General features: G+C 45.5%; 1 protein-coding gene across 3 annotated transcripts in view; it reads left to right on the top strand.

Moving 5' to 3' along the window:
• Window positions 1-615: 615 nt before the first annotated feature.
• The window catches only part of HDAC7 (histone deacetylase 7), a 706897-nt gene continuing 683028 nt past the window's right edge, over window positions 616-24484 (top strand). For all 3 annotated transcript variants that reach the window (XM_078686538.1, XM_078686533.1, XM_078686525.1), the window contains exon 1: window positions 616-1562. In XM_078686538.1, the coding sequence (XP_078542664.1) occupies window positions 1451-1562 (112 nt within the window). In that variant the 5' untranslated portion in view covers window positions 616-1450. The remainder of the gene's footprint in view (window positions 1563-24484) is intronic.

Here is a 24484-nt window from a genome sequence, read left to right as displayed (position 1 = left end):
GGACCATTTTTCAACACCTATTTTTTTTTAAAGATAAAACAATCTGTAGTTTTGCTGGGATGTAATCGGTATTGGGGTAATCGTAATCCATATTGTTAAACTGAGAACTTTCAAACCCACATCCTCCCAGAGGGGGTAGATTCTCAACGTAAGGAAAAAGTAGGCTCGTTTACTTTTTTTGCAGTTTTGTATGGCGCGAACTCGCCCCGAAGGTATTCGAGCGCTTTCTTTACATGAGCACCACACAGTTTACATGCACACGAAGTACAGTTGTGTACTTTTCCGGCGTGTGTGCTTATGTTGTAAGGCCGATTTGTGAATCTGAGGACAGTTCTGAAAATCGGTGCGGGCGAAGCAGCAGTGTCCTGCAGCAGGGCGCCTAAAGGAAGGGGGCAGTGAGTGGTAGGAGGGCAGAGAATAGGGCAGGCAGACCTGATCGAGTCTTTTGCTCAGCCTGGCAGGGGTAAGGGCGGGGCCCCCGCTTCCTCTCTTGTGTGTCGTCGGAGTGGCTCCTGCTTGCTCCAATCAGCGGGCCGACGCCCTAACAATGCAGCTTCTCTGCGAGTGTAACTGACTTCTGACACTAGTCTATTTTTGGCCGGCCCCGCCCCCTGCGTGCTATTTCTGTTCCCAATCAGGGCTGGGGGCAGTAGAGCTTCGCGAAGCCGATGTGCGGGGGGAGGGCAGGCAGGGGGCCAGCACAGGTGGATCCCGGGGCGGAGGGGGCTGCGCCGCCTCACCTCTCGGTGCACAGGGTGCAGGGAGCTGTAGGAGGTGCCCGGTAGTGCTGCAGAGACCCAAGGAGTCCCGCAGATGCAGTGTGCACGATCCACTTCCTGGAGCCGCGCTCTGCCCGGGGCTGGAGGCTGCACTGCCCTCTAGATGCCTGCGCGCTGGAGCCTCTGCAGGCAACAGGCTGGCGGAGCTGCAGAGCCGTGTCGAGGCGCTGACTCCTAGACTGGGGCGCTGGGCTCGGATTTCGGCCACCGCCAGCTGGAGCTGATCGACAGTATCCGGGGGCTGTCTGGGGCCATCGGGTGGGATCGGACCTCCAGAGGGCTGGGGGTCAGGTTCTTCCGGAACTTCTTACGCCTCCCTTGCCAAGCGCTGGAGTATCGCAGATTGTTGGTGCAAGAGGGACGGGCGTTGAAAAGAGGGGGCACTATTGCGATGGACTAGCAAACTTCAGCTTCTAATCAGGACACTGACCCCCATCTTCAGAGAGGGGCCTCACGTCGATTGACCGGAAGATACACAGTGTCGACAGAAAGAGATAACCGCAGACTTCCAGGGTGGACGGTACCAGTCAAGAGAACGCGGTGCACAGACTCTTGGGCATCGGAGCATGTGCCCGCTCCTGCGCCGGGACCCCCGCGGTTTAACGCCCGGTGCCCGGCTCGGATGAGTACGGCCAGCGCCACAGGACGGGGACAGGAGGCACCGCTGCTCAATGCCAGGATTACAGCAAATGTTAAACACCATTTACGAAGCCGATTCCCTTTTCTCTACAGATGGCATCCGAGGGAGGGAAGCCCTGAGGTCGGCAGCGCTCGGAAGCCCAGGTAGGTGCCCACTTTACGATGGTGTTTTCTGCCGAACATAGATCTGAGATGAACTTTAATCTGAATATATAACGGTCACATTACACACTCGCGGCAGATGCATTGACCCAATAAGCTGTGTTTGATAACCTGCCATCCAGCCACACGTGTAAATTCTTTCTCTGTTTCGGGCCGTGGTCCATTTCTTCTCTTCCCTGTGGACCGAGGCGTTCCCATTTCGCGATCCCATCATATACGAGCCAATGAAACAGTGGAAGGTACACGGGTTTGTCCCTTTCCAAGGTGACAGAAGAACTTCCTGGCCCGTGGGAACCTTCCTCTCCGCAAAGCGCCGTGAGGCGACTATGGCGAATTCGCGATTTCCCCCAAAACAAGTGACACAAGCGTTATGTTTTAAAAGGTAAAGTGACCCATAGGGTAGTTATGTGGTACCCTTGCATGCCAGTAGGGCCGGGGGCATAACGCAATAACTGTCTCTATACTGCTCTATCCCATAGATAGTGCTAGTGAATGTATGCACGCCCCTGCTGGGTTAGCATGTTGACGTATGCCGTGGCCAGTGACGCCTTGCTAGTCTTAAAGAGCGATGGGAGGCGCTCGCCTTTCAATAACACTCTTTGCTTACCTTAGGTTAGTTCAGTTCCAGTGGCGCAGCAAGCGTGCAGTGGGCTTGGGTGCAAGCAACGCAAATGGCCCATCCCGAACTGTTAAACGGCTAGTAAAATACAACCCTAAACTGGGTTCTGTAGGGCCCCGGTGCCACTGCACCTGTTTCACAATTGGTAGCTTTGCCCAGGGCAGGTCCTAAATCGGATTGACCGGGACAGCGCCCTGGGCGGAAAGAAAATCTGGCGTTTGTTGTGGGGGCGGCAGAATGTGTGAGGAAGATGGGAGGATGGCAGGGGGTTGATGGGGTGCTAACAAAATAACCCAGAGGTACATTAAGGGCCGCTTACAACGTTTTTACGGGGACTCGATTGAGACCAGGCGGGGTGGACGAGCCGCTGTTTGCATAACATTAATTCAGGCAACTCCCTGCTGCTCCCCTCGGAATATTGGGCCCTGGGCTTGGGCCTAGCTCGCCTGTGCCAAAGGCCGGCCCTGTCTACGCCCTTGTCCACTTCTGCATAGCGTGACTGCTCAGACCGTATGTCTGCGGCCGACCTAGACGTCACTTGCCTCGACTCCATTAGCACGGTTATTACGGATACCACCAGCCCCTTACTGTAAACCGCACCGTAAGCATTAGCCAGCAAGACGGCTAAGGGGGCTTCCGCGCTCGCGGCTTAGAAAGAACGCCAGGTTTCCTCAGAACATAATCCTTCCGAGGTCAACCACCCGAGAAACAATATGTGAGACAATCAGCACTTGGACTTTGCAGGGAAATAGTTGTTCTGCTTGAAGGTCACATGTTATTACCATGGCTATAATTGGTCTTGTTATTTTGTTGTTATTATTGGCAGTAATTGTTCTTAGTAATATTAACGCGTAATTTGGATTTTTCTGTGCATCTACAGGAGCTTTAAAACATGAATTAAGTAAGCCTGAGAGTGCTATGTGTGTGATTTATAAAAATGACTAACAGTTTGCGTGCTCCATTGAACGGGGCTACTGCGTCGCCAGTCTCCGAGCTGACACTAGCCAGAGTCTCAGGCTTAGAATTGGACATGTTTGCGAGGTTTTCTCCTCATACTCTCTTACTAACCCTTCCAAACCACCGTATCGATTCAAAATATGTATTCGGCACAATACAATGGCCATAAAAGTACATAAAACATATTATCAATAAATATCAAACATCAAAACGACTGTAATGGAATGTAGAGTAAAAAAAACTATCAGTTCACTACAGTCGAATGCTTTCCCTAAAATATGTGGCACCCCATATATAAAGTGCAATATTGAAACATACCAAAGGATTCCCAAGTGCAAATATAACATCTAAGGCAATTTTATATGCCCTGATATTTTGTGCTACGAAAATTGGTTTTAGTTAATGTTTCCTCAGACCAACCTAAAAACTGCAGATTAAAATAAAGTGCTGCGTGCTTTGTGTTGATGCACGAGGGAGTCATGACTATGGGCATTTTTTTGATGTCAGGGAAGGCAACTAGATGATGTACGATGGGTAAAACAAAACAAGGCTGAATGTTGGTCATCCAGGTCAGATAAGATGGACATGCCTCATATAGATCATTCGATACATATCTGAAACAACTGTATGCTTCCTAGAATTCTTCCCAGAATCTACGCTCCTGTCTGTGGTTTAAAAAGGATGCCTCAATTACACTCTTCTTAATGGAAAATAATCTTTGAGGGTCTCTTAAAAAAGGTAAATTGAATAATAGATTAAACGTTTCATTTATATATGACAACCTAGGGATTTAAAAGCATGATCTGGGGCTAGACAGTCAAAAATAATGGATTTAGTAAAACATGTTTCTGTGTTTGCCCAGATTGGCTGCCAAAGTAATAAGGCTAATTAGTCCTCCAATAAGTGCAACCCTGCCTCCTTATGGACTATAAAAGTTGATGCAGAGGAATGTACACAAAGCAAATGCTTAAGGAAGCGGGTGTCTTCTGCCTGAAGGATTTGCTAGGTGAATAGCACCACAGGCCTCCCCCAAAAGTTGCGGTTAACAAGCATCTTGCCTTAAATATTCAACTATTTCTTTAACTTGTCGGCTGCCAATTTTATTGGACAACCTAAATACTCCCTCACAGATTCATCTCATATTCAGCTAGTCATTTAAAACCTGTTGTGTCCAAGATCCATTATTAGTGAATACAATCCTTAGATAGCATGAATAGTTAACACTTACAATTGGTGAACCTTCAATACATAAAGTTCTGCAGTTTTGCACTTTTGCCCAGCAAACCACCATAAATAGTTTGGCCTATTTAATCTTCATTTTCCCAGCTTTCTTAAAATTCCCAAACGTGTCCATCAATTTCTGTAGACTGAGTGTCCTTGATAACAAGACGGCGTCGTTGGTGTACAATACATTTAGAACCATAGGTGCATCAGCCTGTAAAGTCTGAAGGATACCATTTCCCTATATTAATAAAAAGCTAAAACAGTAACGGTGCCAATACACACCCCTGTCTAATTCCCCTCTTAATATGAAATAAATAGGAACATTCCCTGTTAGGCCGTACCGAACTGTAGCCAACAGATTTTGATATAATCTTGCAAAGAAACTAATTATACCTTAGATATGATAGAATTGCTCTCAACCCAATCCTCCAATCTCTATAGAAGGACCTTACCCGCAATTTGGCTGAGGATTCTAGGAGGGAGACAGGACGGTAGCATTTAGGATTCAATATATTCCCCTTCTTATAGATGGGGACTATAATCGAAATTGCCCAAGAGGGGGGACATGAACCCTCAGCATTTGCATTAAGTACCCTAGTCAGAATGAGACCCCAAAGTCCCCCATAACTTTGAATGCATCAACTTGAAGCCCATCTGGTCCTGGCACCCCCAAACTCGTATTTATAGCCACAAGAGCCTCCTCCAAAGTTATATACAGATGGGTCTGAGACTTAAGCATCTCTCCCTTGCCTGTTGTTGATGATGCATTCTCCATATGGGAGTCAAAGATGCTCATGAAGTGGGTGACCCATGCTTTGCTGGATACCAGGGAGGTGAGTTTAGGCTGTGAGTCATCTTTTAGAAAAGGGGCGGTTACTGTGCTCCAAAATAGTGACGGATCCTTTGTTTCAGTTGTCTGTGCAAGATTTGACCAGGCCTCTTCTTGCAATACTCTCTTCCTCGCTGCGAGCACCTGCTTATAGTTCTTGCGCAGGTACTGGATAGCTGAAAAGTCCCAAGGAGAGCTGCGAAGGGCATTCCATAAGAGCTTGGCTGCCGGGCCGACGAGTGATCAAACCACCCCTGCTTTCCTGTACCACCTAACTTTAAGGACTGTGTAAGTAGTAAATTAAGTGATCTAGTAATCGGCACAAAGGCATTCTGTAGCCCATCATGGTCCACCTCCTTGTCTAAACAGTAGCTGAATTCAAAAGAGTTCAGAGCTAACAGTTGCTGCAGAACTCTGCATAGAGCAATCTCTGCCCTCTTAATCCGGACGCCATTAGGCCTAACTGGGACAACATTGTGTTGCATGCAATTCCTTTGATATTGTGGACCTGTATTGTCAAAGAGACAACTGATGGGTTGTGGTCACTCACCGCTGTTGGAATAATATTAGTGGAACAGACCAAATTCATAGCAGAGGAATAAATCAAAGCATGATCAATAATAGTACGCGAATCTCTGCCAATAAATAAAGGTATATGTTTGTTTGCATCCACACAGCTTCTTTCCAAAAGTGTAAGATCGTACTCAAAAATCAAATGATTCATGGCTTTTCCATAGTCATTACGATGGAAGTTCGGAATTTCATCCACCTCAACATCAGTTACACTACACACCATCTTGCATGGAGGGGGCACTTCTGAATATTTAAATCACCTAGCCCGAGATTAGTAATACTTAAAAGGAATTGAAACTCCTCCATTCCTGCATCTAATGCATATACAGCAGTACTATGGGAAGAGTCAAAACACTATTGTGAAAATTGACAACAACCAAATCCGGCCCACCTTTAGATGGGAACCAAAGAAGTTGTACATAGGATTAAATGGTTGCTGCCATTCTAGTGGTAAAATGTAACAAATTAGGTACTAAAATCTGCAGCCCCTCTTTACCATGCCTTGCTGGGGATGGAATAGCTCTTAGAAAAAAGCGTGTAAACCCTTCAACGTGTCCTGGCTCCACACAAAAAGTCTCCTGAATACAAATTGCATTAGAACTTGAGGTAATGTGGCAGTGGTTCGGGGAATTCAGTTTGCCAAAGGTGAATCAAGGTGTTTGTCTACTTCTAGCCTAGTAGACATATTTGATTTATGGCATTGAATATGAGTGGGAGCCACATGTTTGAACAGGCACCTAAGTCAGATAATTGGTCGTCCCATATCCTGATCACCAACTTTGTCCAGACATCTACCCACATTGCTAGCAAAAGGAGGATCATCAATAGTACAGAGTCAATCGTTCTCCTGTAAAGTACTCAAACACTAGTACCTATTAGACTGTGGAATAGCGGATGGATATTGGGCAGTGGGCGGTTGTCCATAAGATCGATCATTAGGTGTCTCTAGGACTCAACATAAATAATGATAAAAGTTGCCCAGAGGAAGGAGCGTGATGGTTTTGCCAGTCAGAATAAGCGTTGCTGATCTCCTGCTTATGTTGGTTGTTTGAAATTAATAATGAAATAGTACCCCATGAACACCTTTTCATTATGGCCGATCCAACCTTCTACCCTTGTCATCAAAATGTGGTCAGCTTTGGCTATTGGAAATATAAACTTAGATTGGAGCTAGTGTAGAACTTGGTTCTTTAACTGGAAAGGGGTTTCAAATGTACCAGGGGTCAAAGGCGCAACATTGACCGATCCTTCCACACAAGGACAACAAGCCTGCGGTAGATTTATGGTCATTGCATCGGACACCCCCTCATTACCATTACTTCTTCCATTTCCTGAGACTTGGATGAAGCCACGAGAGGAAAGTTCAAACAATTGACCACCATTTGACTTCTGGCGTCATCAGAAATAGCTTTATTTAGGGTTGAGAAACTATGTAATACAAAAACTGCTGAATTCGACATGATGGTACAAGAATAGGTCACTCGATTTTAAGAGCCAGATATGTTTACAATTATAACAGACAAGTATTATTATATTTATTTATTATTACAGAGTTTTATATAGCTCAAACTTGACCCGAAACTATCGGGTATCAGCGTCATGGTATACTTAAAATGAATCACCTGAGTTCATGATAGAAATCAGTTATCACAAACTGTGACAGGAACCGTCCACTCAATTGGTAAATCATTTCTCTGTTTTTGCTACTCCTGTTCAGTGTTAACCGCAAATATATAGAAATTCCCTTCAAAATGACCAGAACATTTTAGCATTAACAACATGGACTTCCTCACTAGAGGCATGAGTGCCCAAGCTTTTGAGTGTTGATGTTAAGCACGTTGTACTTTAACAAATGTGCATAGGGTAAATGAATAAGGACTGGGCCAAAGTCCGGACTTCTTTGACGTCCAACAAAATCAGTTAGCCGAAAAATTATTTGTAGGGACCACTTATAAGTAAAATGTACCTGGGGCATACCTGGTGAAACAGTGGGAAAAACATTTGCTACAGATGGCCTCATCTTATCTGAGTATGCTTCAGGTTTCTGTAAGGATTTGGCAACAAAAAAAATCACTTTCGTAGGATTTATGTATTTGTGGATGCTTACCCCACAACCATTAGTGCATTTTCTTTTTATAAGGACGGAACAGCATTCTGGGTAATGCTCATTCCATTAGATCAAAACTTTGTAAGGCCCAATAGAGACAGAACAGACTGAACATGGGAGACCAATTAAAAGGTAGGTGTCCCTTTGTAGCGTGGAACATCTGTAAGGACATTACTGTGTGGCCACTCGTCAGCAGTGCCTAACATCTTACCTGGGACGCCCCAGTGTTCCAGGCACCTAAAAAGGGCGAGGCTTAATTCAGCATAATTGGTAAAATGCTGGGGATTCTAGTCTGCATATCAAGTGTGCTCTTATGAAATTATTTACAACCGTCCTCCACATACCACAATTTTCTTGGCTCCAGATCCGTGCTCCATAAAGGGCAGAAGAGTGGCTGGACGTCACACATATGTAAAGGTGGCAATGCAGCTCAATTCCAGAATTATGTGACAAAGTGCTTAGTGGAATTTGCTCTGCGTGCTAATGATAACACACACCGATTTATCTGGTCACATTCCCACTGTTGCTAAACCCAGTCCACGGTTCGACAAAGATGTGGATTCTCTCCAACAAAAACTGCCAAGATGGATTCGGGGCATAAGTGTCTAGTCCAGATTTTAAGACATATGTTTGGTGTTGTGAGATTAATTCTAAGACGCACTACATCACAGAAAACAGCAAACACTTCTGCAGGAACTAGCAACTACTACCTCTTCCTGGATCTAAATGGCTTTATCTAAACATGCATTCGACATAACGAACATCTGGACTTTTCTGTGGGATGACAGAGGACAGCCCAGTGGGCACATGTAGTTTGAAGGTTCAGATACGAGCTGGTCATCTTAGCCATTCCTATTTCTGAGGTTGATAAAATACGCACCATTTATTAATAGCAACACCTATTATTTGAGCGTTTAAAGACAATGCGTTTCTTAGCATAGTCAGTATAAATAGTAACAACAAAAATTAATAATAATGTTATTGCAAGACGTTGCAGCCTCATGAGCATTCGTGGGCATATTGGTTTACATGTTCTGGTGTCTGCCCTAACTGTCAGATGGAAAAATACATAATGCGTTTAGAGATGGCAACATTTCGCATGAAGGTGGTAAGTTTATTTCGAGAGATAAAACTCTCTGACTTGTGGAATCTGTAGGTCGTCAGTTCGAATCTTGGCTTGGTCTTCTCGAGAAGTTTCATAACACAACGTAGTGCCAATAAAAACGGGCTCTTCCCACAGAAAGAGCGGGCGTATTCTTTAGTGTTCCCCTTCAGTCCCTACCATGTTCTAGCGCTAAGAGATTTCTATTGGAACAGTGGTGCCCCTCTGAAACTTATGAAGTAGTGTAGGAGCAAACTTGGGGACTGAAATGAGAGCACTCTGGGTATATGGCCAGGTATCACCGATGGCCCTTGGATGAAATCATCCCCAGACACTCCCACCCAAACAACCCCAGGTCGCCGACAAGAAAGCAAACACGTTCTTTATTTGGTTTAGAGGTCGTACAACCCCCTGCCGTATTTATGCACACATATACACAAAGACACATGCACAGTATCCGAGAATTGTATATTTTCGTTTACAGGGATTACTACATATCCTTGACAGAGACGCTAATACACTGTATTTCTCTAACCGTAGCTAAACATTTGTTCCTGTGCATCCTGCAACATACTTTTGCGAGTGAGATCATGACTGGTTGCAATGTCCCTTCTTCTTCACACCCTATGCCCAACAAAAATGGACACTGGTGGATCCCTTCTTAGGGGAGGACTGTACCTTCCGACCTCCCCTACCAGGATATTCCCCTGTAAGATGCCTGTCTGCCTGCTAGTATACCTACCATGGGCACTCCTCACACCCATCAACCTACTAGGGTACTCCTGTGCAAGGGGACCGTCTGACCACTGCAATACCTCGCTCTGGCACCCCCTACACCCTTCATTCCCCCCCCCCCCAGGGATGTGCTAGCTTGCGTTCAGTGCGCAGGTGGTTGGCAAGTAAGGACAGTGTGCCAACGACTGCCACCAACCCCATGCCCTTAACACCCCCTCTCGACTTGCTGCCAGCATCCCTTGGAGGGCCTTGTGACGCAGCTATTTGTTTGGGGGCAAAAAAGATACCTTGCATGGACCAAAACTGTCCCACCAATGATGACCTCACCTGCCAACATAAATGTGACATAACAGACATGACCTGGAAGAGAGATCAAAAAGAGGATAGACATAATAACGAATATTATGTATGACCTCATGCACGCCAGTGGAATTGCACCAAACAAAACATTGCATTGCATTATCACCATCAGCACATTATGTCACAAAAAGGTACCCGTAGATGTCTCTTATTCGGCGCTGCTTGCCCTGGGGATTGTGGGCAGGAAAAAGAAACTGAGGGAGATGCGATGGGGCTCCAAGCCTCCTGGCGATGTTAATTCTGTCCGAGGAAGCAAGCGGGAAAAAGAGACCTGTTCGCTACACCGCGTCGCCTTTTATGGGGGACGCTGCTGAATCGTTGGGAAAAACCTCTGAAGCACTTTAGGGCCTCCGGGGTCACGCCTCAGCTAGCTTGTCGTGACTGGGTGAACTTCACGACTTCCTCAGGGCTAAAAATATCATAAGAAATATAGCATGCTTGTTACAGCGTGTGAATTACACATATTGAATCACCTGGGATATAGGCACACTTGCATTGCCACAAGTGATGATCATTTGTGGAAACCCATGTTTATATCTACATTAGTAAAATCCTCATTTACTATTCCTTCATTTTGTGGTAGCCGGTATTGGTGACGTTACATAGGTGAATATCCTAAGTCAAAATTAACGAAGCGTGCTACCATCCCAAGAAAACAGCAGTATACTGTGTATCATGTAGGTAATTTAAAGCGTGCCCTTTGCATACCTGTCTTTCCTTTAATATGGTTTGTTGAATCAATCCTGTAGCCAAGTGAAATTATATGTGTCAATAAATATCAATAATGAGTCGCAATTGACACTTAATCACTGTGTCTAATTACTCCTACCTCAATATTCGTTCTAATTCCGTCCCGGATATCAAGATAACATATTCTTTATGTGGCGTATCTTTATAAAACAACATCATATTGACTTGTAATGGAGTAAATCTGAAGATGCTCTGAGCATATGATATTTACCCAAATGTTCTGATAGCTTTATTTTCAGAGGGCTTGCACTACTGCATGTATGGAGATGTTACCAGCATCTTACATATGCACCAGCAGTAAGTGACATCCCGGGTTTGGAAAAGAGCATACACACCTTGCAGTTAATCAGTGTGAAAGGGAAGGACTCTCCGCAATTTAATTTGCATAGATTAACACACATTTATGTTCCATAAACACCTTCTGACATCCATATGAAGGAAATCCTACATTTTAGACACTGGAGTTCCTCAGAAAATCCACTATTGCTGTATCTATCCTATAGTACTCTTTTGAAACCTTTGGGGTCACTAAAAGACAGAAATACCTTTATACTTTGTTCTTCGTTTACAAAATGCAAAAAATCCTTTTTTCCTCTCTAACCCTGGTGATCCTGCATTACATTGGTTGAAATGGAAAAAAGCTTTCCTAAATTATGCCAGAGTTTGTGGAGTATCTCTGAGCGAAGAGAGAAAATCTGCGTTATTATTACACTGCCTGGGTTCTGAAGGACAGGAAGTGTTTGAACACCTTCCAGATTTGCCTGATAATTAATCAGATAGTCTCAATAAATTCGATCTACCTTAAGACACTTGATAAGCACTACCTTCCGAAGGTTAGTACAATATTAGAGCTGTACCATTTTGGGAGGCGAGTGAAGAAGCTTGTAGAATCTGTTGAGGCTTATATTACCGCTCTTCGTAAATTGGGTGCTACCTGTAAATTTGATGGGTCTCTTGAAGAACGCATTCGCGGGCAATTTATGCTAGGATGCAATATAGAGAAAATTAAAGATGAACTTTGGCAGAAAGATGACCCAAAGCTGGATGAGGTTGTTGCTATAGCCAAGAGGATAGAGCACTCCCTTGCTTGTGTTGAGGTAATCAAAAAAGAAATTGGTGTTCCGGAGGAGAAGGTTCACTCTGTTATGAAGAACCCAGTAAAGCCTTCTTGGAAGCAACGTGAACCTTTAACTCCTCTTCTGCCTCTAAACTCAAGGGAAATGTAAAGATGAAGTGTTACCGATGTGACTCGATCGGTCATCTTCCCAACAACAAGTCATGCCCCGCGCTCTCCTCTAAGTGTCACAATTGTGGGAAAATTAGCCATTTAGCCAAACCTTGTAGAGCTCAAAAGAACAAAAAGGGCAGGCGAGTCAAAAAGGTTTCTCTGTAGTATGAAAGTGATTCAGACTATGATGAACTACACTGTGGTGAAGTTTTATTACAAGGAGGACTGAACAAGGGTAAAGGACCTGTAGATGAAGTACAGGTGAATGATTGCAACATTAAAATGCTTTTTGACTCAGGGGCAAAAATCTCCCTTACACCCCAAAAATTATTTGACATGAAACTTCCTTGGAATGGTGAGAGTATACAAACCTGATATTAAGCCCCTGGTCAATGGTGGTCAACCCATAAAATTGTTTGGGTATTTTTTAGGCAATATCGAATACAAAGGGAGAATGACTGCTGTGAAAATATATATCTCCTGTAGAGGCGACAGCATTATTATCTGGTTTCAGCAGGCTGATCTGGGTGTGTTGTTGGTTCCTGGTTGCGATCCATGCATTGTCCTCAGAGACATTACTCCCTATCCGGTCCCTTTGAATGTTGTGTCGAGTGTGATTGGTTCAAAAGTTGTTTCAAGTGAAGTTGATTCAAACTGTACCTCATGTACTGAGTTTAAAGGGGTCTTCAATGAGAAGTTGGGTTGCCTCTCTGGTTATACTCACAAAATCACACTTAAGCCTGATGCTGTTCCTGTGACGTGTAAGGTGCGCAGCATACCTTTGACCATGAGTGAGCCCATGCGTTTGTACTTAATAAGTTGAAGAAAAAGGGGTCATTGTTGAGACGGAGGCGAGTGAGTGATTGGCTCCGGTTGTTCTTGCACGCAAGGCCTCCAGAGAAGTACGTTTGTGTGTGGACCTCCGTGCTCTCAACCGCGTAGTTGTCGCTGACAGGTACCCTCTTCCTAACATCACGGAGATGCTGGCCCAGTTAAGTGATGCACGTGTTTTCTCCACTCTTGAACTCAGGGCGGCCTACCATCAGGTTAAATTTGATGATGAGTCCATGAACTTAACTGCATTTATAACTCATTTTGGCACCTACAAATTCACTCGTCTTCCCTTATGCTTGAGCTCTGCAGCCTCTGTGTTCCAAACAGTCATGGAAGACGTGCTGAATGGCGTGGAAGGAGTTAAGATATACCAAGATGACGTCCTGGTTCATGGCTCATCTTAACAGGAACATGATGCGAGACTGAGGGCTGTTTTCGATCGATTTGGTGCGAGAGGTTTGACTTTGCGCAAGTGCAAATGCAGGTTCAATCTCTCGGAAATCGATTACCTGGGTCACTGCTTGACGGGGATGGAGTCACACCTAAGGATCACCTTGTTAGGGCAATTGAGAAGCTCCCCGTCCCACAATCCTGGGACGAACTCGTCAACTTCTTAGGGATGGCGGAGTATTACAATAAATGTGTTCCTTGCTTTGCTTGCCGCACCTTCACGCTGAGATCCCTCTTAAAGAAGGATGTGAAGTTCTCATGGTCTCCACAGTGCCAGTTGAAATTCGAGGGTGTCAAGAAGGCTCTGGGTTTGGCTCCCTCCCTTCAGAGCTTTGACACTTCGTCAAGCTCAATTCTGGTTACTGATGCCTGTACAAAGGGCCTGGGTGCCATCCTTAAGCAAGCGAGAGATGGCAAGGAAGTGACTATCATGTTCCTCTCCAGAGCCCTTGTCGGTCCAGAGCTTCAGTATTCCGTAATCGACAAGGAGGCACTCTGTATCTTCTGGGCCATGAGGAAATAAAAAAATATTCTCTGGGGAGCTTATTCGTTGTCCATTCGGATCACAAGCCGTTAAAGGATGTGTTCTGCAAGATGGGTCTAGACGGTGTCTCCTCCAGAATATGTAAGTGGGTAATTGCCCTGCAAGATTTAGATTTTATCGTTAAGTACATCTCTGGGGCAGATACTAAGGTCGCCGACTGCCTCTCTTGCTTAGTGCTTGAACAGTGTGGGGAACCCTCACCTGACCCCGAAGATTCATGGGAAATTGATGACTTCAAGGTGTGTGAAATTGTTGAAGGGCTTGTCTCCGAGGCTGAGTGGAAGGACGCCATGAAAAGAGATATAGACATGCATGAAGTATGCAGATTGGTGTCTGAGGGTTGGACAGGCATCAGGACTTTGAGGGAAGGTGTCCGGAAATTCTGGAACATTCTAAAGGAACTCTCTGTGGCTAGAGGATTACACTGGAGGGGCACCAGGCTTGTCCCTCCATCACCTGTTAGGGAAAAAATTGTTCACTTGGCTCATCAGGGACACCAGGGTATTTCCAAAACTTAAGGAAAGGGGTGATTACATTTTTGGAGGCCAAGCATTGATATCCTTGTTGAGTGAATGATAAGATACTGCAAAGAATGTAATGCCTGTGATAAGGTTTACAAGACTAGAGTACAACCTATGATCATTCGAGAAACACCCACACCATGTTGGCAACATGTAGCCTTAGATCTCTTGGGACCTGATCCCAGTAAGGCTGGGCAGTCCTACGTCCTTGTCTTAATCAACATGTACTCTAGATGGCCAAAAGGTAAGGTGACACAGAGTATAGAAACTAGGGACATTTCCAAATTCTTGGAAGACATTTTCCGTAGGGAAGGTCTTCCAGAATCTCTTCTGACTGACAACGGTGTTCAGCTTGTGTCAAGAGAGATGGAAGAATTTTGGGCAGAAAGGGGATTGTACACAAACGTTGTTCTCTCTACCACCCCGAGTGCAACGGAATGATAGAGAGGTTCAATCGTGTACTGAAGGAGTCAATTCAACTGGCCAAAGATCAAGGTAGGGATTGGAGATCTGTGATACTTGAGAGAGTTATGGTCTATCGCTTAACTCCTCACTCCACCACTGAGAAAATTCCTTTTGAATTGTTTAGGGGTCGCACCCCTAACACTAATATGTTCCAGACTTGGATGAAGGAAAACGGTTACATTGTTGTTTGTGAGGATACCCAGTGGCAGGCACTTAAGGATCTCAAGGCAGCCAAGCGGAAAATTAATTTTGATGCCAGGCTTGCTGTCTCTCTCACGATTGTATGTGTGGGTGACCGCGTGAAAGTACGCTTTCCCCAGAAGTCTGCTGGTGCGAAATTCTCTCCTCATTTTAGGGTGACCAAACTGTTTTGCAAAGCTGTGAAGCTTGACGATGGGCGCATTTGGAATTTGGGTAGGATTGCTCCCTTGTGTTCCAATGCCCACTCTGTTCAAGGTGATCTACCTGTTCCCTCCAAGGTTGACTTTACTCTAAGCAGGAGCCCTCATACTCAGAAAAACTCCTGGGAATTTACGAAACTTTGTTGTAAGTTGATGTGCACATAACTCTCCAGATTTAGGGTTCCTTGGAGCTCTCTTATGTTCTCTTGCTTCATTGTGTTTATATGCTTTTATTTGTGTTTGGGGGGGAAAGGTGTGTGCTAATTGCCATATGTGTTACTGTTTGGTGCCCTGTGGCTAGGACGTTGCTGTATCTGAAGCCTAATTAAACAAGTCTATTCCAAGAACCATACTGCCTCCTGTACTTCTTCACATACACTCCAAGGTGGGGTAGCAGCATTGTGACTTGTTGAATTTCAAACTTTTAACTTGGGACTTTGTGCGTAGGGCCAGATTATTTTGAGAGAAGAGCAACGTGAAAACCAAAATCATGATGAATTTCCAGATAATTTCCCTTCGAACCACTCACTTAGAGATTAACTGAAGCAACCAAGAAAAGGTATTTCTTTTCCTATGCCCCTCCCAGGCCAGGCCCGCCTGCTCCAAACCTCCACAGTCCAGCATGCCCACCAGAGCCACCTCTGAGTTCAGAAATCCAAGAATGAACTGGGAGCATGCAAGAAAATTCTCAAGCCCATGCGGCCCCCAGAGGGTCTTGCTGGACTGTGGCGGCAGAGATAGAAGCGACGCGAGCTGCAAACAATGGCTGTGTCGAACCTGCAGGGAGACAAACAAAGCACAAAGAAAGTTGAGGAAGATGCGACAGGGCTCCATGCTTCACATCAGGTCTGTGGAATTTTTTAGCTCAAGACCCGCCGAGGCGGGGAATTGAACTCTGGTCCCGGGCTAGACCTCTGCATCAGGGTCTGCCGCTCTAACCATTGAGCCACACTTCTCCACTGTATGGGTCTTTACTCGCAGGGCATGTGCAAACTGGGCACAAGAACAGTTAGCAAATTCCCCCAAGGAAGGCATCAGGTTGTCCTGTATGCGGTGATGCTGACCACCTAGGTGTGACCCTAAGACTCCACCCATCATGCAGCAGCTCTGTTTAGGTTAGTTCGGTGGTTTGTATTTTTGTCATAGCTAGATTACAGGTTTCATAGTATATGTGAACAGGATATCCATCATGTGTGCAGCTCTATGTCTTGCGTACTCATCACTTTTTGGAAGCCCTGGGTCTGCATGTTGTTGAGTGGTCAGTTGTAGGTTTGGAGTAGGGCGGTCTACCCTCAAATGAAAGTCTCCCATGATAAAAATGTTCTTGGCTTTGCTTGGCAGCTAGATTGAGGTTTTCACAGAATGTATTCAGGAAGGTGAAGAACACCCCCACACCCCCTCGCTTACCTTATCTATTAAATTGATGAATGAGAGGTGATTGTCTTATTGCCAGTCTATTTTTCTCTGAAGCCAACTATGTCACAGCTGGGTTCACACAGGAACCCATGCACGTATCTCAGAGTTGCCAAGATGTTTATTATGTTGAACTTCGGGTAGTGGTTCTGGGCAGGAGCAGAGTTGTTGGGAAGTTAACCTATGATGATTGGTCCCTTAGCTGGGAAACTTATGGGTGGGAAATAAAGGAGGGTGTAAGAGGATGGCAGCAGAATAGTGGGGTGAGGCAGCTATGCTTCACCCAAGCTTACAGTTAGAGCAGGAACATCCTTACCTGTAACTCTTTCTGGAAAGTAACTCCTCCAGCGCCAAGAAACCGTTGGTGAACGAGTGCTATAAAAGTTCCTATTAACATAATATAACATAACATGGTGTGTGATGAGCAGACAATTACATGTATCTTTCTGTAGGGACGCAGACGAAATATGGGGGAGTATATTCAGCTGTGCTTAGTTTAGTGATTTTTGAATCTCACAAACATTTCCCCAAAAGGTAGCAAATTTCTGTCATTGTCTTCAATCATGAACGTCATGACAGTACTGTAGTCGCTAATAGTGATTTTTAGGTCGAGCCTGCTGCAGCGCATGTGCTCTAGCTTGCAAGACACTATTGTTTACACTAAAGGGCTTGGAACCTTGCCGTTGCTTACTATTCGTTGGCTTCAGTGTAACCCTTCTTTGGAGCCTCCAAATTGACCAGTGCAGGCCAAGTATCACTTGCATTTCTTTTATGTGGAACATGGACCAAGCACAGATTGATTCAACATAATTAGTGCATGTCTGCTGATCACGCTGTGATTGAGGTGCAGTTTTTTCTCCCACTCCTCCTGCTTCATTTGATACTCCCTTCCATCCCCCCAGCACCTCCTGTGTTTTGTTTTTCGCGTAATGCCTTTCTCTGTCCGTTATTGACCCCCCCATTTTTGAACATATTGCACAGCACTGTGGGCTGGTGTGCAACATGGCTTTAAGAAAAGGTCTATCTGATTTTTAGTTGTGGTGCCGGAGGTAGTATTTATTTTGGGGTTTTGGTAAATTGGGAAACATTTTCACACAGCCATTGCTCTGAAATAAATGTGTTAAACATTTGTAATAAATAACATAAACTAAACCACAGTTGGTGCCAATCACAGCATTAGGTAAAGAAGTACAACCGTTGTAAATGGCCTCTAGAGGAGGATAAAAATGTACTTTTTTTAATTGACTCATTTTAAAGTCCTTCTCCAAGACAGCACACACATGGCAAATAACGCCAAAGACATATGGCACAATATAGACTGAAAGACAATTAAAACATTTTTTGAGGCTCTTATGTCATGGGAACTTCCAGAAGTGACAAGATCAAAGGAGCATGTGATAAGTTACAGACTCCTGAACATTAAGGTAGAAGTACCCAATGAAAACTCAGTGAAATAGGCTTGCGAAAAAAAATGCCTTCACTCACAGGTCAAGACAGTGGATTGATAAAGTGGGCTGATCCATTGCCACATGCTATATGCTCGGATTGGCTGAAGCAAAATGTGAATGACACTTGAAAAGACCAAAGGATGTGAAGGGCTAACCAAAAGATTTGGACGTAGGTCTGCGCTTTTTTGTTGTTGAAAACTTGAGGCTGGGGACACAGTTAAAGCTGCCTCTAAGTCAGTCCTAAAAAAGATGACCACACACGACATGCAAGAATTTAGCATAAATCATTCATTCTGACGCGCGTCATCGCTGCCTCGGTTCTTCATTAGCAGTGTTGCAAAGCACTGTAGTTGCACAGTGACAAGATTCTCCTGAAGAAGGCAGCCAGAGTGCCCTTTGGATATTGTTCAGAGACGCGCTATAAAGACTGTAAAATGACTTGTGACATGTGAGGGACTGCACCCTGAACCCCCTGCGCAGACGCATTCCAAAGCAAGAGAACTGCTGTGCGTGGGAAGAGATCAGATAGTTTGAACACTAAACCTCTTCGTGAAGATACACACTTACTAGTTAATGAAAACCATGCCACGTTTCTGAAAAGTGCTCTTAAAACACTAGGCTGTCTGCAGAAGGGCAGTGTGCTGTGCCACCTGTAAAACTCATAGTAAGTCAGATATCCGAAGCCTCTGGGCCCAGTGGCTGCTTGTGTACCAAATTACTGGGTATAACAGGCATTGGCAAAGCCACAAAGTCTAGCCTATGCATGAGCTATTGGCTTTGCCAATATGGTTTGTATTGTTGTACACCAGAGTGGCTGCTGTTCAGCATGGCTACAAGTCAGTGGGGTGAAGGAGAGTGGCGTGTCGTACAGTGGACTAGAGTGGAGTGTTGTGGGGTGTTGTAAAGGGGCCCGTAGTGGCTTATAGTAGATTTGAGTGGCAAGGAGAGGAGTGGAGTGCCATGGAGTAGCATAACATGTTGTGGAGTGTTGTGGAGGGAGTAGAGTGCTGTAGAGTAGGAGGGAGTAGAATTGAGTAGTCATGACAGAGTGTTGTGGAGTGGTGTAGAACAGAGTGGAGTGGCATAAAGGCTGTTGCATAGAGATGTAGAGTAGAGTGGCATAGAGTGGAGTAAAGGTTTGTAGAGTTCAGTGTTGTCGAGTGAAGTGGCATAGAGTGTCATAGAGCAAAGTGGCATAGAGTCTCAGAGTGTAGAGGCATAGAGTGGAGTAGTATACCATAGAATACAGTGAAGTAAAGTGGCACGGAGTGGCATAGAGGGAGTTGGGTAGATAGTCTTAAAGTGGAGCAGTGTTGTAGAATGGCATAGAGTGAAGCAGAGTGCTGTAGAGTGGAGTGGCATTGAGTGGAGTAGAGTGTAATGGAGTAGAGCATCATAGAGTGGAGTATAGTGTTGTAGAGTGGAGTAACGTGGCCTAGAGTGAAGTGGCGTAAAGTAAAGTGGTGCAGAGTAGATTAGGGGAGAGGGCAGTGGCATGGAGTGCATTGGTTTTGAGTTAAGTGGTGTTGAGTCCATTGGCGTACAGCGCAGTGACAGAGTGCAGTGTCATAGAGTAGAGCAGTGCAGATTAGATTGCAGTGGCGTAGAGAGCAGTGGCATAGAGTAGAGTGGTGCAGAGTGGAGTACAGTTGCACAGAATTGAGTGGTGCATGGTAGAGTGGAGTAGTGCAGGTTAGAGTGTATTGGCATAGAGTGCAGTGATGTGAAGTGGTGCAGAGAAGAGTGGTGTAGAGAGCAGTGATATAGAGTCAAGTGGTGCAGAGTAGAATAGATCGGTGTAGAGTTCAATGTTGTAGAGTGACATAACGTGCAGTGGCTTAGAGTGCAGTGGCATAGAGTAGAATGTTGTATAGGATAGTGCCATAAAATGCAGTGGTGTACAGTAGTTGGCATAGCGTGCAGTGGTTTTGAAAAAAGTGGTGTAGAGTGAATTGGCATAGAGTGCAGTGGTTTAGACTACAGTGGCATAGCGTATATTGCAAAGTGGAGAAGAGTGCCATAGAGTGCAGTGGCGTGGATTAGATTGTTTCAGAGTAGAAAGAAGTGGTGCAGGGCAGAGTGGAGTGGTAACGAGTAGTGGTATAGAGTGCAGAGTGGAGTGGCATAGAGTGGAGTAGAGTGGCATAAAGTACAGTGGCATAGAGTGCAGTGGCTTAGAGTATATTGTTTCAGAGTAGAGTGAAAAGCGTAGAGTGGAGTGGTACAGAGCAGGGTGGAGTGGTGCAGGGAAGAGTGGAGTGGTACAGACTAGTGGCATAGAGTGCAGTGGCTTACGATTCAGTATTGCAGAGTGGAGTGGCACAGAAGGGAGTGGTGTAGAGTGCAGTGGTGCATTGTAGAGTGGGGTAGAGTTCACTGACATAGAGTAGTGCAGAGTGGAATAGAAAGTCATAGAGTGAAGTAGCATAGAGTACAGCGTCATAGAGGGCAGTGGTGTACAGTAGATTATTGTGGCGTAGAGTGTAGTGGCATAGAGTGTATTAGAGTGGTGCAGGGTAGAGTGCCGCAGAGTGGAATGGCATTAAGTGCTGTGGCAGAGAGTGCAGTGCTGCAGGGCAGAGTGTCGGTAGAGTGCATTGGTGTAGAGTGCAGTGGTGTAGAGTGTTGCAGAATAAAGTGACAGAGGGCAATGGTGTGGCATAGAATAAAGTGGCGTACAGTGCAGTTGTGCAGAGTAGATTGGCATGAAGTGCAGTGACAAAGAGTGTATTGGTTTTAAATAAAGTGGTGTAGAGAGCATTGGTGTAGAGTGGAGTTGCATAGAGTGCAGTGGTGAAGAATAGAGTGGCGTAGTGATGGACGATGTAGATTGTCGTGGCACAAAGTGGCAAAGACTGCAGCGGCATAGAGTATACTGTTTCAGAGTAGAGTGAAGTGGCATAGTGTGCAGTGGTATAGAGTAGAGTGCTGTAAAGTACAGTGGTGCTGAATAGATTAAAGTAGTTTAGAGCGGATTGGCATAGTAGGGTAGAGTGGAGGGATGTACAGTGGTGGCGAGAGCAGTGTTGCGGAGTAGAATTAAGCAACATAGAGTGGATTGGTGCAGAGTAGAGTGGCATACAGTGCATTGGCATAGAGTGGAGTGGAGTGCAGTAATGTAGATGCAGTGGCGTAGAGTGGCATAGAGTTCAGTGCTGCAGAGTACAGTGTAGTGTCGTAAAGTGCAGTGGCATAGAGTGGAGTCATGCAGATTCGAGTGACAGAGTGTAGAGACAAAGATTTCAGTGGCATAGATTGCACTGGTGTATCGTGGTGCAGAGTAGAGTGGTGCAAGGAGCAGTGACGTAGAGCACAGTGGTGTAGGATAGAGTGGTGTAGAGGGCAATGGTATAGAGTTATATAGCGTGCAGTGCTGTGGATTTCAGTGGCATAGAGTAGAATGTGTTAGAGTATAATGATGTAAAGTGCAGTGGTGTAGAGCATATTGTTTCAGAGTAGAGTCAAGTGGCATAGAATGGAGTGGTCCAGGGTAGAGTCAAGTGGTATAGAGTAGTGGTGTAGAGTACATTGGCACAGAGTGCAGTGTTGCAGAGTGGAGTGGCATAGAGTGGAATGGTGCAGAGTGAAGTGGCAAAGAGTGCAGTGGTGCATAGTAGAGTGCACTGGCATAGAATAGAGTGGTGCAGAGTAGAGTAGGGAGGCGTAGATAGAAATGGCATAGTGTGTAGTGTCAGAGTGCAGTGGTGCATAATAAGAGTGGAATAGAGTGTAGTGTAGTGCCGTAGAGTGCAGTAGATTGGCATAGAGTGGGGCAGAGTAGAGTGTAGTGGCATAGGTAAAGTGGCATAGAGTGCAGTGCTGCAGAGTAGAGAGTGGTAGAGTGCAATGGTTCAGAGTAGAGTGGTGTAGAGTAGCGTGGCGTAGAGTATAGTGGCATACAGTGCACTGGTGCAGAGTAGATTGGCTCAAAATGCAGTGGCGTGGTGTATTGGTTTTAAGTAAAGTGGTGTAGTGTGCATTGATGTAGAGTGCAGTGGCGTAGAATGCAGCGTTGTAGAGTAGTGTGGAGTGGCTTAGAGTGGAGTGATGCAGAGTGAAATAGAGTGGTGTAGAGTAGATTGTTTCATAGTAGAGTGAAGTGGCACAGAGTGCAGTGGTATAAAGTAGTGTTGCAGAGTAGAGTGTAGTGGCATAGGTAAAGTGGCATAGAGTGCAGTGCTGCAGAGTAGAGAGTGGTAGAGTGCAATGGTTCAGAGTAGAGTGGTGTAGAGTAGCGTGGCGTAGAGTATAGTGGCATACAGTGCACTGGTGCAGAGTAGATTGGCCCAAAATGCAGTGGCGTGGTGTATTGGTTTTAAGTAAAGTGGTGTAGTGTGCATTGATGTAGAGTGCAGTGGCGTAGAATGCAGCGGTGTAGAGTAGTGTGGAGTGGCTTAGAGTGGAGTGATGCAGAGTGAAATAGAGTGGTGTAGAGTAGATTGTTTCATAGTAGAGTGAAGTGGCACAGAGTGCAGTGGTATAAAGTAGTGTTGCAGAGTAGATTAGAGTATTTTAGATTAGATTGGCTTAGAGTACAGTGGCATAGAGTGGAGTGATGCAGAGCAGAGTGAAGTAGAGTTCAAGTACTCGGAGTGTAGTGGCAAGAGTAGAGTGGCATAAAGTAGAGGTGTTGAGAATGCAGTGGGTTGGAAAAGTGCAGAGTAGAGTGGAGTGGCGTAACGTGGAGTATGCATGGTATGGTAGCATACTGCCATTGCAGGCAACACATCTTCAATTGAAATGACCACTATATTTGCACTCACATACAGTTTTAATGATAAAGTATAGAGCGCACAAACGATAATGTGTGGAAATGTCATCACCCAATGTTTTGATTTGATCGCCAGCACAATTCATTTACAGACATTTACAGTTTGTTGTGTACTAGAAAATAAAAATAACATCTTACAGCCTTCCTCAAACAGACCTCCAGTAGCCTTCATGATTGTCATATAAATCTTCTCACTTTGAATTTAGAGACGGAAAAATAAACAACAGTCTTCCTGGAAGACACAGCCTCACATTTGATGACTGTCTTTGAATGCACTGCAAATGTGACAATATAAGAATGAGGTTTAAAGAAAGGTCTGTTTACAGAAAGCAAATTTGTTGAAGAATACAGTAAGCAAGATTTGGACAACCGGATGTAATAATTCGGGCTGGACAGCCTAAAGCAAATAATGCCAGCAAATAGCCAGAAAATGTGAGTTACAAACCACAAAGCCAATGGTAACCAACGGGCTGAATGCATTCCTAAGCCAACTTTCTGAATGTCCCCAAGATGCCTTTAGCAAACCCGAGAGCAACATGGTCTTCTCAGAGGAATTTACCCCAAAACGTTTAGCTTCTTCCTCCTAGTCTTTGCTGACTCTCTCTGTACAACCGTAGGAATCTGGGCACCTACCCAATGTACGGCAGAGGGAAGGTGTGCACCCCGACCTCACCAGCATTGGGCATGGGGTTCAAATGCAATGGGTCTAGTTGGCGTACTTCTGTGTTCTATAAACAGGTACACCACATACCTGGGGCTGGTTCAGCACTGGCTAGTAGTGGGACATAGCACTCAGTGTGCCACCCACTGGATTGCCTGTGAACACTGTATCGGCCCTGTCATTGCAGGCCTGTGGGGCGCCATTGCACCCCTGCCTAGGTTGGCATAATTTATGCCTCAGACAGCCCTGAGTAGGTAGTCCCATTCCCATACCCTTAGGGTACCCCTCTCCCAGGGCAAGCCCTTACGGGCGCAAGGAGGGGGTGGTAGGCTGAAGTCCAGGCGGGCACATATGGATATTCTCTGTCCCGGTTGGGGGGAACCCCCAATGTGGGGCTTCCCCTACTTTAGAGTTCGGCTCTTCCAGTTGGATACTCCTGGGGTATTGCTGATTCTCTCGTGTGGCCTCAGGGTCCTGAGCACATCCTCACTGTCAAGACAGTGGGGAATTGCATGCACCTTCCTAAACAGGCTAGGAAAAGGCGCTGACTTGGTGTTCACAAGCATGGGCCGGTCTGCCAACGCAGAGCAGGGCATGTTTACTTGTATTTGAGAGGTGTTAACTATGTGCCTAGGTGCTCACTGGCCCTCATGCTATTTCCAATACGTGTCCAGCCTGCTGTTGCAGGTTAGAGGATGCGCCCTGGCACTTTTAGCATTGTGGATAGGTGCCTGGTCTGCCAAATGTGGGCGGTAAGTGCATATCTGCATCCAGGGGTTCTAACACCCTGGTCAGGCCTTCCGCTGTAGACCTGTATCTGCACACTTGCACCTTGGTGCTATTGGTAAGGTACCCGGCCCGCCGGCACAGGCCGGGTGTGTGCAATCGCACCCGTAAGGGGGTCGACCTGAG

This window comes from Lissotriton helveticus, chromosome 1_1 (assembly GCF_964261635.1).
Source record: "Lissotriton helveticus chromosome 1_1, aLisHel1.1, whole genome shotgun sequence".
Taxonomy (NCBI): Eukaryota; Metazoa; Chordata; class Amphibia; order Caudata; family Salamandridae; genus Lissotriton; species Lissotriton helveticus.
Note: the sequence above shows the minus strand (reverse complement) of the source record. Positions and strands in the feature narration are given on the sequence as shown.